General features: G+C 63.3%; 1 protein-coding gene across 1 annotated transcript in view; it reads right to left on the bottom strand.

Annotated features, from left to right (window-relative positions):
* Positions 1-253: 253 nt before the first annotated feature.
* Positions 254-17,003, bottom strand: part of MEF2D (myocyte enhancer factor 2D) — a 31,216-nt gene continuing 14,466 nt past the window's right edge. Inside the window, exons 2-11 of the mRNA XM_042924658.1 lie at positions 15,119-15,310; positions 14,345-14,548; positions 13,069-13,206; positions 11,945-12,155; positions 11,709-11,765; positions 10,063-10,253; positions 8,461-8,590; positions 4,862-5,099; positions 4,185-4,491; positions 254-3,915 (exon numbers count right to left, since the gene is read on the bottom strand). Of these exons, the coding sequence (XP_042780592.1) occupies positions 3,904-3,915; positions 4,185-4,491; positions 4,862-5,099; positions 8,461-8,590; positions 10,063-10,253; positions 11,709-11,765; positions 11,945-12,155; positions 13,069-13,206; positions 14,345-14,548; positions 15,119-15,172 (1,542 nt within the window). The 5' untranslated portion in view covers positions 15,173-15,310 and the 3' untranslated portion in view covers positions 254-3,903. The remainder of the gene's footprint in view (positions 3,916-4,184; positions 4,492-4,861; positions 5,100-8,460; positions 8,591-10,062; positions 10,254-11,708; positions 11,766-11,944; positions 12,156-13,068; positions 13,207-14,344; positions 14,549-15,118; positions 15,311-17,003) is intronic.

Raw genomic sequence — 17,003 nt, 5'->3', positions numbered from 1 at the left:
AGAAAGGGTTTGCAGTAGTGAAGCCTCCCCCTGGCCACCCCCTTGTTCCTGACCTGGCCTTGGGTGCTCTTACGGGTGTTCCCGTGTCCCGATATCCTTTGGGGGACTTCCTGCGGGACAACCCTCTCCTCCTGGGGCTGCCTCTGCTTTTGACCCCGCACCTGGAGGAAACTGTCACCGGAGAGCACCCCCTCCTGCTGAGGGGACACCCCCCACAGTCACCCTCTCCTCTGCCGGCCGCACCAAAGAAACCAGAACCCAAGCCCGAGTATCAGAAACGTGTATTCTTTTTCTTTTAATAGTAAACCTCTTTACAACAAATATAGTGAAAGAGTTTTCAAACAAAACTCATAAGAATCCCGAGGACTTTGTCTTCTTATTGTGTAGAATACTAAGAAAGCATCACCATACAGCACGAAAAGAAATATTGAAAACAAATCAACAGTCACACACTTGGACGCGCCCTGCCCGGGACCCAGGAGCGGCCCCAGGAGTGTGGGTGATTGTCGGGTTCCGGGGGCGGGGGGCGCCTCCATGCCTCCCCTCCCTCTCCCCCCTCCCCTCTGGGACCTGAATGGGGAAGACAAAGAGAATCCAGATTCTCCACAGAACATTCCAGCCCCCTGCCCCCACACAAACCCCACGCCTTCCACCACCGCTCAGGGGGTGGAGAGAGGCAGCGGAGGAGAGAACCAGAGTTCCCAGGCTGCAGGCCTCTCTCTTCCATGAAAGCCTAGACTCACCCCCACCCCTCCCCGGGAGATTCCAAAGAAGTCAGTTAAAAATATATAGATATAGATATTTCTAGATACACTTTTACAGCATTTCTGTCTCTCCAAACAAATAAATAATCATCAAGAGAAGGTGCTTTACTTCCTTCCTGTCCAAGGTGGGGAGGGCTGGGTCAGGGTCAGGGGTCGGTCTCGCCGTGCCGAGTGCATTGCTGGGCGGGAGGGAAAATGGCGTGCTCCAACGGCATGGGAGGCTCCTCTTGCCCACTGTCCCCGCGAGCTTGGGAAAGCTGGGGAGGGAGGGGCAGTGGGGGACTCCAGTGAGTACTTTGGCAAATGCCCAGTTCTTAGGAGGAAGGAGTAGGTGGAGGCAAATTTGGCTTGTGAGAGGAAGAAATGAAGTCCTCGCTTGAGGTCCGGGTTCCCAGGGACCCATTCATCTGGCCAGCCAGGAGCCCCTACCCCCAAGAGAAAGCCCGGGGTACCGCATCACAGAAATGTCACATAGCCATTCACGGACCAGCCCCCGCCCCCAGGGGGAGAGAAGACAGACAGACACACATCCACACGGGGGAATCGGAAGCCAGGTTTGCCATTACAAGGCAGAGGGCAAAACTGGTGAATATTGCACCGCGAGCCTCAGGGGCTCCCGTCCCCGCCCCGTGTCTGGTGGTGGCCAAGCCCGGCTTCCAAAGGTGGGCAGACTGGCGGCAGGAACAGCCTGAGGAGGGACGGCCAGGCACCCAAGGTTTACTGAGCGCCGATCATTCACCCATTCGGCATCTATTGAGCACTACCTACGGCAGACACGGGGCAGGGCTCTGGGAATGCATGCACAAGGCTACACCCTGAACTGTCTTTCCAGGCCCTGATCAAGTCTCGTCGACTCCTGAAAGTCCCTCTAGGAACCTGCAGGAAGACCGGACGCGCTGTGTGCCCAGCCAGCAGGTGGGGGTTAAACTCTGAGTAAGGAAGAAATCACTGCCCGGGCGAGGAAAATGCTTCCAGAAGGAAGGGGAACATGAGTGTCACCCTGAAGGCAGGGCCGGGGTGGGGGAAGAGTGTACAGCCGGAAAGAGAGCTGTGTGTATGCAAAGGGCCGGGGGCCAGGGGGGCCGCCTGTGCGTGGAGCCGAGGAGAGGTAGGGCCGCAAGGACAAGCAAATGGGGCGACTGTCGGATTCCCCCCCCACAACTGCAGTGCAAGCCTGTCAGAGCTCAGGGTAGAACAGGGCCGGGAATGGGGATCGGGGTGGAGGGGCACGTGTGGCACACAGCCACCTGTCTCCCCCCTCTCCCCTCCCCTCCCAGGCACATGCACCCCCAGAGATGCCCTCAGAGCTCAATCCACACAAATATCCGTGTATATGCCCAGACAGGCTCAGAGACACACAAAGGTACGCCCGTGCACACACAAATACCAGATGCCCTCGTGAACACGCTCAGGTGCTCGTGTGGTCACACACACCCCTTGATCTGGTTCCTTCCCTGCGTCAGGTGTCAGAATACTGCAAGCGGCTGGGTCACAGAGGCAGGCACAGTTTCCTGCCACAGACTGGGCCTTGTCTAGTCTACTTTCCCGCTGGGCTGGGATGAAACCCCCAGGGAGCGCTGCACCCCCAGGGCAGAGGAGCGAGGCTTCTGTGAGACATGGGGGCGCCCCCCCCCCAGTCGCCTGCACACACTACCTCAGGCCAGGCCCCTTAGATGGGGCGGGGAGGGGGGGGGTGGATCGCAGGCTGGGGGCCTGCCCCCTCCGCTTCGATCTGTGATCCAGCCTGAGGTCTCAGGACCCCGTGCTGAGGCTGCCCCCACTGGGGCGGCAGCAGGGAGGGGTGGGCTGGGGGGGAGGGGGGCAAGAACAACAGCAGAAGAATCCCATCTGTACAGTACGGGCCGTTTGAGTCATTATTATTACAATATACTTTGACAAAAATAGAATCTCATTTCATATCAATACAACAACAACAGAAAAAAAACAGTTTCCTGGACTGTTACACTGCTAACGTTTTCCAAAGGTTGCTATTTACAATTACAGTAGCCAAGAGGGAAGGCGGGATGCGGCCTGGGGGTGGGGGGACAGGAGGTAGCAGACCAGGAGGACGCCCGGAGCGGGGGTGGCAGGGGCCCGGAGGGGGCCGGGGAGGGAGGGCCCAGGCGGGAAGGAGGGAGGCGGGCCTTCTGCGGGCCTCCTCCCCCATCTCCCTTCTCCCACCCTCTCGCCACCCCGGCGTCCCTCCTACGGGGGTGTGGGGACGTGTCCGTGCAAGGAAGAGCGAGCCCCACTCACACCTGCCGCTGGACGCGAGGGTTCCGACCCTGCTGAGCAGCCTCACTGCAGCTTCCCTCCCCTCCCTGCGCTCTGGGGCCGCTTCCTGGGGCTGGTGTCGGCTGAGGGATGGGGCTATTGCACTGTGTGTCTTAGAGAAACCGCTAGGGAAGGAAGGGGGCCCCGATCCGCCCCTCACCCCAGCTCTCTGCCCCCAGCCTCAGATTCCCGGGCGGCCTTCCCAGCCCACAAGCTCGGCCGGCGCTCCCACACCTGGGGGGTGCAGCTCGCTCGAGAATCAGTGAGAGTGTGTCGTGTGGGGGGGGGGGCATGAAGGGGCTGGGCTTGGATACTCCGCCCCACGTGCCTGTGGCCTCAGGAACAGCCCAGAAGCAGAGACCCCTTCCAGAACCTCTGCCTCACCTCCCCCCCGAAACACAAACCCACCCGTCCAGCCGACTTTGGGGCTCAGTCTATTGTAAGGGGGTTTGCTGTTTGGTAGTTTTTTTGGTTATCTCCCTCTCTCTGGGGGACGGGGCGGGAGGGCTCGGCACCTGTCCTGTCCCAAAGGCCTATCGGGCTCCCCACCCCCTCCTGCAGCATATGTGAACAACGTGCAAAGTGTCCCCCCCCTTCCCGCAAAAACAGCACCCCTCACCAGTAAAATGGTGGGGGTGCAGAAAGAGGGGACGGGAGCATCCCCTCTCCAAAGCGAGAATCCAAATTAAAAAAAATATAATAATAATAATAATAATATAATAATTATACACAAATGTAACCGTCAACAGGACACGGGGCACAAAAGGAAGTGGGGTCGAGCGGGAGGAGCCCGGGGCGGGGAGGGGTGGGCGGTGAGATTGTCAACTCTTCATCAGGGAGGCTGAGAGGAGGGGGGTGGGAATCGTCACTTTAATGTCTGCGAAGAGAGGAGATGGAGAAGGGGTGTGAGGGCCCAGGCTGTGGGGGTCTGCGCCCCCCACTCCCCTCTCCCTGCAGGGCCAGGGCACTGGAGGCAGCCGGCGGACACAGGTGCGGGCCTGGTGCTGGAGGGACAGACGGACGGGCCCGTGGGGGTGGGCAGAGGTGGCGGTGCTGCCCCATGAGGGCGACGCGGGGCGGGGGGGGCGGGGAGGGGGCCCCGGGGTGCAGCGGACACTGGCGGGCAGGAGGGTGACGCTACAGTACCCAGGTGTCGAGCCGCATCCTCTTTACAGCAGAGCCGTCGGCCTCGGGCTCGGGGGCCGGGCGCAGCAGGCCCAGCGTGGGCCCGAAGTCCCCCCGGCCGTCGTCCCGGTCCCCGGTCTCGTAGGAGCCACCGGCGGGGCTGCTGAGGCCGTCGCCAGGCTCAGGGCGGGTGGCCGGGAACACAGCTGGAGGGGGCGGCGCAGGGCTGCGCTCACGGCTGGGGGACACCGGCTCTGACTTGATGCTGATGTGCGGGTGGGTGGTGACCGTGAGGGCGGCCCCCACGTGGGGCAGGGGGCTGCCCGGGCTGGGCACCGGGGGGCAGAAGCAGAGGAGGTGCGGAACACAGGGTGATGGGGGGGCAAGGGAGGGAGAAGGAGGTAGTGGGGGTGGGGAGGGATGAGCGGACAGAGAGGAGACAAGAGAAGAGGGGCCACGGGAGGGAAAGAAGGAAGAAGCCACGTTAGTTCTTTCTGGCCGGTGTCAGCCACGGCCCCTTGGTACTCTGGGCTGGCAGGGGAGGGGCTCCGGCTGGGTCTCCGGGGCCGCTCGGCGTTCAGTGTTCTGTGCTGTCCGCCGGTGACAGGGCCCTCGAAGGGGCCCCAGCTCCCCCAGAGGACCCCGTCTTCCCGCCCTCGGCTCTGTCCCCAACCCTCCCACGGAGCCCCGGGACTCACATCAGGCTGCTGAGAGACACGGGGACCAGGTGGGGCTGCGCCTGGGGTGGCTGCTGGGGCTGCTGGGGCTGCTGGGGCGGCTGGGGCGGCTGCGGCTGCTGCGGCGGCTGGGGCGGCTGCGGCTGGGGCGGCTGGGGCTGCTGCGGCTGCGGCCAGGCGGTGACGCTGCTGAGTGACAGCCCCCCTGGCGAGCTGAAGGCTGGGAGGGAGGAGAGCTCTGCGCTGGTCAGCTGGTAATCTGCAGGGGCGGGGGAGAAAGGGACAGGTCAGAGGGCACACCCCCGTGCGGCGTCCGTCACCGTGCCGGGCATCGGCACCCAAAGCTGAAGCGAATCGTAACCACCACCAGGGGCTGGGTTTTTAAAATGGCCTTGAAGTCGTTTCTTTTTAACCCACCCGTAAGTATCGCTTTCAGAATGTCGACTGGAAAAGAAGAGGAAAACGTCAGGAAGGCCCAATATACGTCTAAGCGTCACCTCTTCCACTGCCAGGACTTCCGGGGCCTTTCCCAGACAGAGGGGCATCGCGGGGACACCCGGGGAATGGCGTTCTGGGGCAGACCACCGTCGCCACCCTTCCACCCGCGGCCTCGAGACCGCCAACACCAGTCAGGGAGAGGAGGGCGGCGAGGCTCCGCTCGCCTGCCCTGATGGGCCCCCGCGGAACAGGGGGGCGGGGAGGGGAGCCTGCCCTCAGCATAGCCGGCCAAGCCTCCCCTGCTTCTCACTTTCTAAATTCCTGTCTTCGTGAAGAAGCTGCAGAATCTCCACCAGAGACAAAACCAACGCGAGGGGGTTCACAATTTACACGCGCTGGTGTATTTCACGCTGCAGCCTGTTTGGGGTGGTTTAGCAGCGTCCCCCTCGGAGCCCAAGGTGACAACGGCAGTGGCAGTGGGCACGGGCACACCCCGCGTGCTGTCGCCACCACACCACCATGCTCTTCCTCGAGGAGTCGCATACCGTGGCCCCAGTTCCGCGCAGGGAAGACACCGCCGGGCACAGAGCAAGGGGAAGGGCCAGAGCGACGTGGTCAGATGTCCCGGTGGCCTCCACGGAGGTCCGTGAGCGGGGACAAGTGCCTTGCTCCCTGTTCATGGACCGGACACATGAGAGCCAAACGCACCGCACGGCGGTTGTGAGGACCGAGCTCTCACACGTGGGGCGCACACAACAGACTCTGGCACTCAGGAAATATTCCAGAATCCACAAACGAGGCAACTGCAGCCTCTCATTTGGGGAGCCTCTAGGAGAAGCGTGGGCTTCTCACAGAGAAAGCCAACGGCTGAGCTGAGGCAAGACCCCAGGGCTTCCGATTACCCGTAAATCCCCCCTAGGGATATCCGCTCCACACTTGCCTCTGATCTTCTAACATCAGCCAGCAGCTTCGAGACGCCTGCTTAAAAACCAGAGCCAGGGCAGGAGGAGCCCCTAGGACCAGCTCCTTGCCACACTCATCTTACAAAAAGGAAGCCCAGCCTAGAAAGGCGCACTGCGTCGTCGCCCGCCGCCCTGGGCAGGAGGGACACGGCCCACAGGCCCACTCGATCTGCTCCCGGAGCAAACAGAGCCAGACCTCCGCAGCCAGGGTCAACAAGGGGCCAGGCCTGTCCCTTACCCAGGACATTACCGGAGCCAGATCAACCTCAGCCGGAACTTGAACGGGGGGCCAAGGACTATGAACGGGGAATAACTAAACAGCGGTGTGTTTGCCGGGGTTTTGTTTAGATACCTAGGGTCACCTGAAAACACGTGCTGTTTAAACCGAGGCCTGCTCACCTATTCCTGCAGCAAGAGAGCCGGGGCCCCTGGTTTCTGGGACAACGTGAGGAAGCCCACACTTCCCGGCGGGGCCGCAGGGCCAGGCTCAGGGTCACAATCTGCCCTCACACCAGACTGACAAACGGAGTCTAAAGTCTGGCCCTGCTGGGCGCCTGTCTCTGGTTCATGGACACCCACTAAGCTCCCCTCCTGCTTGAGGAGACCTGCAAGGGCCACAGAAGGCGGCAGGAAGGCACCACCACGTGTTTCAGGAGCCCCCCGGACAACAGCTCCTGGAGAGTGGCCTGCACTGCCCTCCGCCAAACGCCCTGCCAGCCCCCAGGGAGCCTGAGAGACCCCTTGCGGGCCCACGACTCTTCCAGATGAGGAGACCGGGGCCCAGGAGGACGGCCGCCTGAGGCTGCCCCAGGACAGCGTAACCGGGCAGTGGGTCCACGTACAGGAACACACACAGGGACAGGGGACTCATTAGACACCTGGGTGATAAGATCTGGACACAGACACACGTCAGGGTCTGGCCCCTCAACATGAGGTGCTTCCCCAGGTCTCTTACCTGCCCCAAGGGGCATCCCTATGGACGCTGCTGGGTTCTAGATTTTTGCCCAGGGGGAAGAGATAGGATCTTGTATTTGGTTTTTTTTTTTTTTAATTTTTGAGCAATCTCTACACCCAATGTGGGGCTCGAACTCACAACCCTGAGATTGAGAGTTGTACGTTCTACCAACGGAGCCAGCCGGACACCTCGATTCTGTATTTGTACAGGCGTCATGGTGTGATTCTGGAACCAGGGTGTGGGGTGGCTGGAGAAGCGTAGGGGTCTTTTGGTCTAGTTTGATCTGATCACAAAACAGCCCTCACGCAAGCTGTTCCCGAGCGAGGGAACCGGCAGTGGGGGGTGGGGGCTGCAGAGGTCTCTTCGCGGGGAAACAAGTGCTCTGAAAGGAGGTGACAAGGAACGTCCCCACAGAGAAGTCCTTCCTGATGCAACAACAGAGTGCAGGCCAGGATGGCTGAGTGTCACAGGCTGTTGCTGGGAGGGGACAGTGGGTGACACAGGCCAGGACAGCCCCGGGGACCCAGCACAGCCTGGACACTGGGTGGCCTGATTTCTTCTACCCAGAGGCCTCTCCTGTGCCCCCCAAGCGGCTCTCCACCTTCACACCCCTCTCTGACCTTCCCTTTGTCAGGGCCCTCCTCTCCCCTCCCCATCACCCCCCACAGCAGAGCCACCTCCTGGGTGAGAGGCCGTCTCCTCCCTCCTCCCCCTGCCCGAAGCCCCCAGCTGGCCTTCCCGAGAGGCTGGGCAAACCCTCCTGACGGGCCTCCCTCTCTCTGGCCTCCTCCACCTGTCCCTTCTCCAGGAAGCCTGCCCTGCCCCCCCAAGGGCAGCCTGAGTCATGTGCTCAGCCCCCCACCCCCACCCCTGCCGCTGGCCTGGCCCCTCCTCAGACAAGGAGGTTCCTCAAGGACAGGAACTCCTCTTCCATTAGGTCCTGTACTAAAACGAGGAATCCCCAGTTAGCAAATTTGAATTTCAGACAAAACAATGAATAGTTTTTTTAATACGAGTACGTCTTTGGGACATACTGTAGCAGAAAAAAGTCTTTGACACGTATTTATACTGCAAGATTACTCGCGGTTTCATCTGAAATTCAAATTTCAGGGGGCATCCTCTCTCTTTCTATTTGCTGAGTCTGGCACCGGCAGCCAGGTGGGGTCTCCCCGCTGGGGCTGGAGCACCCCCCCTTCCCCCTCCCCACCCCCCTCCCCCCTCCGGGGAACAGTGCCCCAAGGCCAAGGGCACGCGCAGCCACTCACCTGTGTTGTAGGCAGTGGGCATGGAGGAGAAAGGGAGGCCCTGGCTGAGTAAACTCGGTGTTGCCACGGAAACCACCGGGGTGGTGAGCGAGTGGGTCGATTGGGAGGCCCCAAGGCGCTGGGCGTTGTTCTGCGGGAGAGAAGCGGGTGTCAACGGGTTGCGGGGGGCGGGCCCGCCTGGCGGGGACGCCTCGGCGCGGACACGCACGCCGACGCCGTCACGGGGACGCTGGGGCCCAGCGAGGGGCGCATGCACGCGTGCAGGGAGGAAGGCGCGCCCGCATCTGCCAGGCGTGGCGTGTGCCTGCGTGTGAGCACACACGCGTGTGGGGCTGTCAGCTCCATCTGCCGCTGAGTCACTTGTTTATTCCAGCTCCACGCTGGGGCCGAAACTGCCGCCGTGTTGGCCGCCAAAGCCCGCCTGCCTTTTCCAGCCTCTCTGGCCTCCCATCAGGGAGCTAGGGAGGGAGGAGCCCCCGCCCCGCTCCTGGCTCGGGGCCGGGAGGGAAGCGTGAGCGCGCGTGCGCGGCTGCGAGCGCCTGGGAGCGCAGGTGAGGCGGGCTGCGAGCGGGCCTGAGCTCGAGGAGGCCGAGAGGAGGCAGGGAGTTACCAAGGACACCCCCGGCCTGGCCCTGGGCCGCAGCTGCCTCTGGGAAAGTGCTGCCACGGTCTGGCTGGCACCCCTCCCAAGGAGGTCCCTGTCCTGGGTTCCAAGAGTGCTCAGTGGGACTGAGTCAGAGGGCAAGTATGGTCCAGCCCCGCCAATGCAGGCGTCCTGGGGCACATCCAGACGGGCCCTCCAAGGCCAGAGGCCGGCCCACCCCCTTGCGCGTGCGCGCTCGCGCGCGCGCGCGCGCACACACACACACACACACACACACACACACAGGGTTAAGGGGTGTCTGTGTGAACGCATCACATAAAGACGTCCACGTCCACACAGGTACAAACACATGCATGTCTAACCCTGCCCCCTGCCCCATTCACCTCTATACCCCGCTTGGCACTGAGCACAGCTCCTGGCAAACAACCGAGTAAACAAACAACACACACGACACACGCAGGCGGGAGGCAGGGGGCACACGCACACTCCATGCTGGGGCACGAGCCACGGGTGGACCCGGAGTTCAAAGCCACAGCACACACCTCACAGCCTCAACTTACCAGATCTAAATGGTCCTCAGTCTGGCAGCGGAAATAAAACCAAGGGGCTGGTTCAGTCTCTGACCTCTGCACACCCCCCAGACCCCTGTCCCCACGGCCACCCCATCTACCTCTTCACACAGGAGCGGGACGGCTCTCCAGCCTCGGACTCCGGAAAATGCTATATCCCAACGACCACCAGGTACGAAACCTTCACAATCCAGTCCTCATGCTTCCACAGGGATGTCAAATCCCTCCCTTCCTTCTCTCCCACCTCCTGTCCCTTACTGCCCTTGTGGGTGGCACTTCCACATTCCAACCTCTCGAAGGGCCCTCGAGAGAGAAAGCTCAGGAGAAGTCCCGCCTCTACAGTCTCTCTCCGGAGGTCCCACCTGCTGGCTAGCCTCAGGCTCTTCCCCCTTCCCCAGCCCCTACCCCTCGGTGCAGACACCCACTCACCAGGTGATGCATCAAGCCCTTTCCTCCCTGGGAAGTGATGACCCTCAGGTCGGGCTTGCGGCTGGGGGCTCCAAGCTGGGCGCTGTGGGCGGGCGGGGGCGGAGACTTGGCAGGGATGCCCTTGTTTAGACTGTTGCCATTGGCCACAGGGAGGAGGCCGGGGGAAGCCCGGGCACTGACGTAGCCATTCCCTGAGAGAAAGAGATGGGGGTAAAAGGAGAGACGCGGACCCAGCCCTCAGCCCCGCTAACTCCCCCCGCACCAGGACTCCACGCTCAGGCTGCCGGTGGGTGCCGAGCTCTCGGTTTTCCCCTAAAACCGCCCTGACTCCGGCATCGCCGGGCTCATTCCTCTGCCTCTAAGTGATGTGCGATGGAGCTCGCGGGGTCGGGAGCCCTAAGGCCGGTAGGAAGGAGCGGACACGCCCTGCGCCAGCCCTTCCCACCTTTCCTCCTCTTGGTCTCAGACGGGAAGTCCTGCCAATCCCCCCACCTGCCCCGACTGGCTCACGGTGGCCCCAGCTGGAGAAGGGGTGGGCAGCCCGGAGCTGCCCTCGGTGAGGATCCCGGCCCCCGAGGCCAACTGACGCAAGACAGCGCCTCTGGCCAGGAGACGGGTGCCTTGATTTGGGTGGGTGCACGACAACACGCCCGCGGCTCTGGGGCACACGAGCCATCGCTGGCGGCGGTGGCGTCACTGGTAATGGGGAACGGACGACACGGCCACCACCATAATTACACTGGCAACAACAGGCATAATAACTACCTCTTACGTCTGCCCCACGCTCAACACCGCACGGGACTTTCACGTGCACACGATCTCATTTAATCCTCACGCCCGCCGTGCGAGGCAGACCGGACGTGGCCCATCACCCCTATTCACGAAAGACCAGACTCGAGGCCTGGTTGCCAGAGGTGTGAGGACTGGCCCGGGGCAGCACGGCCGGGCGGAGGCCAAGCCAGGGCTCGCACCCGCACCCCACACGCTGGGCCTGGGCACCTGCAAGGACCACCAGGGGTGCCCGGGAGTCTGCGGGCGCTTCTCTGGCCCTCTCCTCGAGAGGAAAAGGAAGTCGCCATCCCCGCCTCTGACCCCAACACACAATCACTGCCACCAAGGTGTTTCTGTGGTGCCTGGGGCTAAGCTGGGGGATTCTAAGGCCCAGAGAAGTGGCGATGACCACAGTCAGGCGTGTCACCTTGCTCTGTCCCCTGAGAGCACACTGTTCCCCAGGAAGTGTGGGGCTGCCTTCATCCCAATTCCCGGATCACTCTGGGAATGGCAAGAATGTCAGGGTGACGTCAATGGTGACATTCGAAGTCACAGTCACCAGTCGGACAACAGCACAGGGCGGGAGAGGCTGTCGGCTGCCGGGGGTCTGGGTGGGAGTCCATCGCCAACACCGTACGCTACAGATCCCACCCAGGTGCCGCCACTCAACTGAAAGGACTTGGATATTCTCATCCAACTAGAAACTTGCCCAGAACGCCCCGGGCCTGCGTCTCTGATGATCGTCCACACCAGTCACTGCTACGGACAAAAGAGACCCACCCAACTCAGGCCCCGGCATCTTCCTCTCATCTCACGGGGGTCCCTCTTGGTCCCCGGGCCCGCGAGGCCGCGAGCAGGCAGGCAGCTGCACTCACCGACAGGGCTGGGGCAGGCTCCGTTAGCACTGGTGAGGTCTCCCCCCAGCATGGCCCCTGGGGGACAAGCAGAACCGTGATGAGTCGGCAGGACGCCCCCTTCCACGGTGTGTCCCGAGGGACCCCGCAAGCGGGAGGAGCCACACAAACGGCAGAATGCTGCACTGGGTGCAGGGAAATACCCAGTGCTAGAGACGGAATCCTGAGGTCCCCGGCACGGCTCGGTCCCACCTCACCTGCGCTGGCCGGCCGCTGGGGCAGGCCCGGAGACACGCTGTTCCTCTGCAGCGCTGGCTGCTGGGGGGACAGGAGCCGGGGGTCCGTGAGGGATGATGTCACCAGGGAGGGGGTGACCAAAGAGCCGCTGGGATTGCTGAACTGCAGTGAGCTCTGGTTGGACACGGGCACCGTGACGGGCATAGCAAAGTTGGGGGCCGGCACGGCTGACTAGACACAAAACGGAGAGGCAGGGTCAGGCCAGGTGACCCCTCGCCCCGGACCCACTCTGCCTGAGGGGGGCAGGCAAGGCTTCCTCTTGTCTCTGGGCTGTGTGTCCGAGGGCCAGCAGCTCGACCTCTCTGCCCTGGGCCCTCTCGGGGGAAGTACGCGGGCGGGGTGCCGTGGGGTGGAGTTGCGCTCACCACAGACAGGCCCAGGGATGCCCCGAGGCCCCCCGAGGAGGTGGTTAGTCCTCAGCCAGGCGGGACACACAGGGAGCAGGTTAGAGGCCCTGAGTACAGCCCCGAACGCACCCGCACAGCCGGGAAGGGCCCGCAACCACCGGCCAGGCCACCACGTCCCTTGTCGTCTCCCGGCACCCCGCTCGCCGCCCTCCCTGCTTGGAGGGGGTGTCGGCGCAGGCCCGACAGGGTCCCTGCCCTCCGGCGCCGTGGACAAGGAGCGCGGTCCCTACTTCCTGTCGGCTGAAGCCCTCACGTCATCTACACACGCCTCGCCGGGGAGAGGGACGCTCCAGGCCTCTCCCGCTTGTGCTGCGTCCGACACGACGCGCGTCTCGGCCAGGGTCACGGGGTTTTCACAAGCAAGGTCGGCGGCTGCTCGGGGGCGACCGACGCCCCCCACGGCGCAGGGCGGGCGTCCGTCGGGGGCAGCCGAGGGCCGGCGCGAAGCCACACCATGCAGCACGGGCAGGCGTTCCTCCACGCGACTACTCACGGCCAGTCTATAACTCTGCATCATTTTATCAAACTCCTCGTCTATCTTTTTATACTTCTCCTCCGTCTGGGGGGTCAGGGCAAACACCTCGTCCACCTCAGGGCTCTCACATTCCCTGTGTTTCTTGTGCAGCGCCTGGGGGGGGGCCGGAGGGGCCGACAGGGAGACAGTGAGTGGGGCTCACCCCGTAGCGCCGGAAGAGCCCGTCCAGCTCCTCGCTGGCGCGTCGGTACTTGTCCTCCAGCAGGGGGCTCTGCTCCAGCGAGTCCTCCCCGTCGGGCTCCGGGCTGTCACAGCCGTTGAAGCCCTTCTTCCTCAGGGTCTGCAAGCGCACCACTGTGTCAGCTGGGGGGAGGGGGGGCGGCCAACCCCACCCCGGGGTGGGGGGGGGGGTGAACGCGTGCTGGGGGGGGGCCCTACCCCAGAATTCGGCATGCACTTGGCACAGACCCCTCCCTCCAGGGTGGCAGGTGGGGAGGGGCCCTAAGGAAGTGCCACGGGGGGGGGGGGGGGGGACGGCAGCCAGGGCTGGTGGTGCCCCGCGTGGCCCCTGGGCTCTGGGAGAGAAGCAGAGAGGGAGACGGAGGGAGAGGAAGGAGGGGGAGAAAGGCCAAGGGGACAGCAGCGTCTCTTGAGCCCCTACGACGCGACGCCCCGTGTGCTGTCCTTGCCCAGAGGCCGGGGGCTCCCCGCACATGCCCACACGAGGTCGGGGCACGCCCGGTAGGCCTGGAGTAGACCCCAGGGCTGCCGCCTTCCTGTCAGAACATCTTCACAGATGTGGTTTGTCTTTAAAGTCAATAGCGAGTGTAAATGTTCCATCCTAGACCAAACCTGTTTTCTCGAACAGAAAACTAAGGCAATTTCCTCCCCGTCTCGGAATTAAAGTCCCTCTCGGGGAAGGCAAGCCCGTGGCTTCCGGGCACCTCTTCACTGGCAGTTCTGTGCCCTGGGAGGGCACCTGAGCGGGGCAGGCTCCGAGGCCCTGGGAGGCTGACCCAGCCAAGGCCGTGTGGCCAGTCAGGGCCACAGCTGGATCCCAAAGCCCGTGTCCTTGGCCGGCTCGCAACACTGGCTCTTTGTGAAACGGAAAATTGCGCCACAGGGACCCACAAAGGGGCTGCGGCGGAGCAGGGGAGACAGAAACAAGGAAGGAGACAAAGGCAGAAGAGTGGGAAGCAGGAGTAGCCCAAAAGACGGAGCAGGAGAGAGCGAGCGAGCGAGCGAGCCCGAGAGAAGCCAGAGCAGAGACGTCAGGCGAGCCGAGCCGGCCGAGCATGAACTCGGCCGAGCATGAACTCGGAGAGGCCGGGCGGGCGACCCCCACCCGCCCTCGACCTCGACCTCCCGGTCCCGCCCGCCTCCCCCGGCCTGGGCTCGAGCGAGCGCGAGAGAGGATGTGGGTCCCTACGGCGTGCCCACGGGCGAGGGGCTGCCAGGGGCGGGACAGGCGGGCCCACCTCGATGATGTCGGCGTTGGTGCGGCTCTCGTGCGGCTCGTTGTACTCGGTGTACTTGAGCAGCACCTTGTCCATGTCGGTGCTGGCATACTGGAACAGCTTGTTGGAGTGGTTGAAGATGATGAGCGCGATCTCGCAGTCACAGAGCACGCTCAGCTCGTACGCCTTCTTCATCAGCCCGAACTTGCGCTTGGTGAACGTCACCTGCAGGTGGCGGGGAGGGGGGTGGCCAGGTCTGGCTCAGTCAAAGCCCGCCCGGGAGCCCCTGGCCCCGGGGAAGAAACAGGCCAGCGCCTCTCTCTGCCCACACAGGGCCGAGACGGAGCCTAGAGCTGACTCGCTGAAGGGAGAGGGTGTGGACGCACAGAACGCCACACCTCTGTGCTGGGGGCTACAAGGAGGTCAGGGAAGGAGAAGAGAAGGGCTTCCCAGCTCCTCCCCTGGAGTAGGAAGAGGGGAAGAATTCCTCTGGGGGAAGAGAGGGTGTGTCCAGGGATGGCCTGAGGCGTGGGTATGGCTCCTGGGTGGGCAGCGGGGGGCACAGGTCCACGTGCTTGCAGCAACAGAGGAGCCTCAGAGTTCTGAGACACGGGGTTCCAAGAGCTGCGGGAGGTGGGGGCTCCTCTCCTCCTAACTCAGTCCTTCCCCTTCCATGATGGCCTCCAGAGGCCCCCTCCTCCAGGAAGCCCTCTTGGACTGGCGGGAAGGAGTGGAGGCAGAGGCCAGCTCCCTGCCCTCCTCATCCCACTCTACGTGGCTCCAAGACCTCCTCACCTGTCGGTTCCGCTCATCAGTGATTCGCTGGATCTGAATCTTTTTCCTCCCCATCTTCTCCGGGGATCCTCAGTGCTAGGGAGGGGAGGGGATCGCTGGGTGGCGGGTCTCGGCACGCCTTACACTGTGCTCATGAACGGCCTGGGACCAGGGCTCAGTTCATGGTCTGCAGGACACCTTCTGCACAGCCTCCTGGGAGAGGAGGGCCAGGAGACGGCTGTCAGCCCGGCGAGTGCCAGCACACAGGCGCGCAGGCCAGGCTCACAGCACCCCCGGGGGAGGCTGGGCAGCGCCCAGCCCCATCCTCAGAATGAGGAAATGGTGATGTCCTGAGGGGACGACGGCAGGCCGCGGCCAGGCACCAGCTGGAACTCGCACCCAGGGCCCAGGCTCCGGTCCAGGCTCTGTCCACACCAGCCCTGCCACGCTCCGGTTCGAGATCACACAGAGCCGGTGTCCAGGGCTCTGGGTCTTGGAGGACGCCCCGCACCCCTTCCTCTCCCCGGACCCTGCCCAGAACAGAGACATCGGGGTTCGCCGGCTGCCCCTCTGGCCGAGAACGGCACTTGCAGTCCTGGAGCCCGGTGGGCAGAGGGCACCTGCTGAGGCCGTGAGCGGCTACCACGGTGCACCTGCCAAGATGGCAGGGCCCTGGGGCCCCCGGTCCGGAGCACAGCAGAGCTGGGCTAGAGCGCTGGTCCTCGCACCAGCCTCACGGAACCCCGGAGCCTGGAGTCCCCGACGGGGCTGGGGCGGCTGGGAGGGCTGTCTCCCCTCCGCCAGGGGTTGCTCCACACCCATCGGCACTACTCGGTGGGCCTCGGCCTACGGTTTCGTTAGAAGAAAGGGCTCTGCTGCTTAAAATGAGTCAATACGTGACCACCGCCCCCCGATTAGAGCAGAGGTCTGCAAACTTTTTCTGTAAAGGGACAGATAACAACTACTTTAGGCCTCACAGGCCACATGGCTCTGTTGTAACTTCTTGACCGCCATTGTGGCGGGAAAGCAGCAGCAGACGACACATAAACAAGTAAGCGTGGCTGAGCTCCAGCAAAACCAGATTTATAACAACAGGCACGGGTCAAATAGGGCCCAGAGGTCACAGTGTGCCGAGTCCCGCTCTGGAGGAGCGGGCCACGTCTAGAACCCAGGTTCACAGCCGCGGGTGTGCATGGGGGAGGCCGGGGCAGGCACCGGGAAGAGGGCGCCCCATCTCACACACCCATAAACCAGTCATGGCCCACGGGCGAGGAGCCCCAGTTCCACAGCCAGGACGGAGGACGGGACACGGAGCCCTTCCAGAACGGGAGGGGGCGCGGGGATGGAAACCCAGCCTGACCCAGAAAAGCTACGTGCTCTCAGGTGTGGGAGAGGCTGGTGCCCTAACAGGCTGGGTGAGCCCTTGGGGCCTGGAAGGGCCCTGGGTGGGGTGGAGGCAGTTGACGACCCCTGGACCCCTTCAGCTCTGTGATTCCAGGAGAACTGGGGGCGGAGCCTTCCAGGACACCGAGCAAGCGGGCAGTGAGCACGAGGCCCGTGCGTCCTGAGGCCACTCTGATTAGGTCCTAGGAATCCAGGCCTCCCCTCCAGAGATTCCCCCCCATAGAGCCCCAGGCAGAGACCCCACTGCAGAGTCCAGGGAGGTGGGTTCTCAATTCCCCCCGGCCTGGGCACAGGTGATGGACATGCCTGTAGTTAGGAACCCCCTCCCCAACCCCCATTTCCAACGGCTGCTGAGTTTTCCTGGAGCCTTTCCAGCCCCTCTCAACCGTGGCCCCCAAGGTGCCAGAGCAGAAACCAAAGTTCACCCCTGCCGGCGTCTCGGCCACGGAGGGCAGGGAAGGAGGGGATCGGAGGACTTGGGAGGAGCCAGGGATACCTCTTC

The sequence above is a fragment of the Panthera leo genome, chromosome F3 (assembly GCF_018350215.1).
Source record: "Panthera leo isolate Ple1 chromosome F3, P.leo_Ple1_pat1.1, whole genome shotgun sequence".
Classification (NCBI taxonomy): domain Eukaryota; kingdom Metazoa; phylum Chordata; class Mammalia; order Carnivora; family Felidae; genus Panthera; species Panthera leo.
This window is presented reverse-complemented; position numbering and strand designations above follow the sequence as displayed.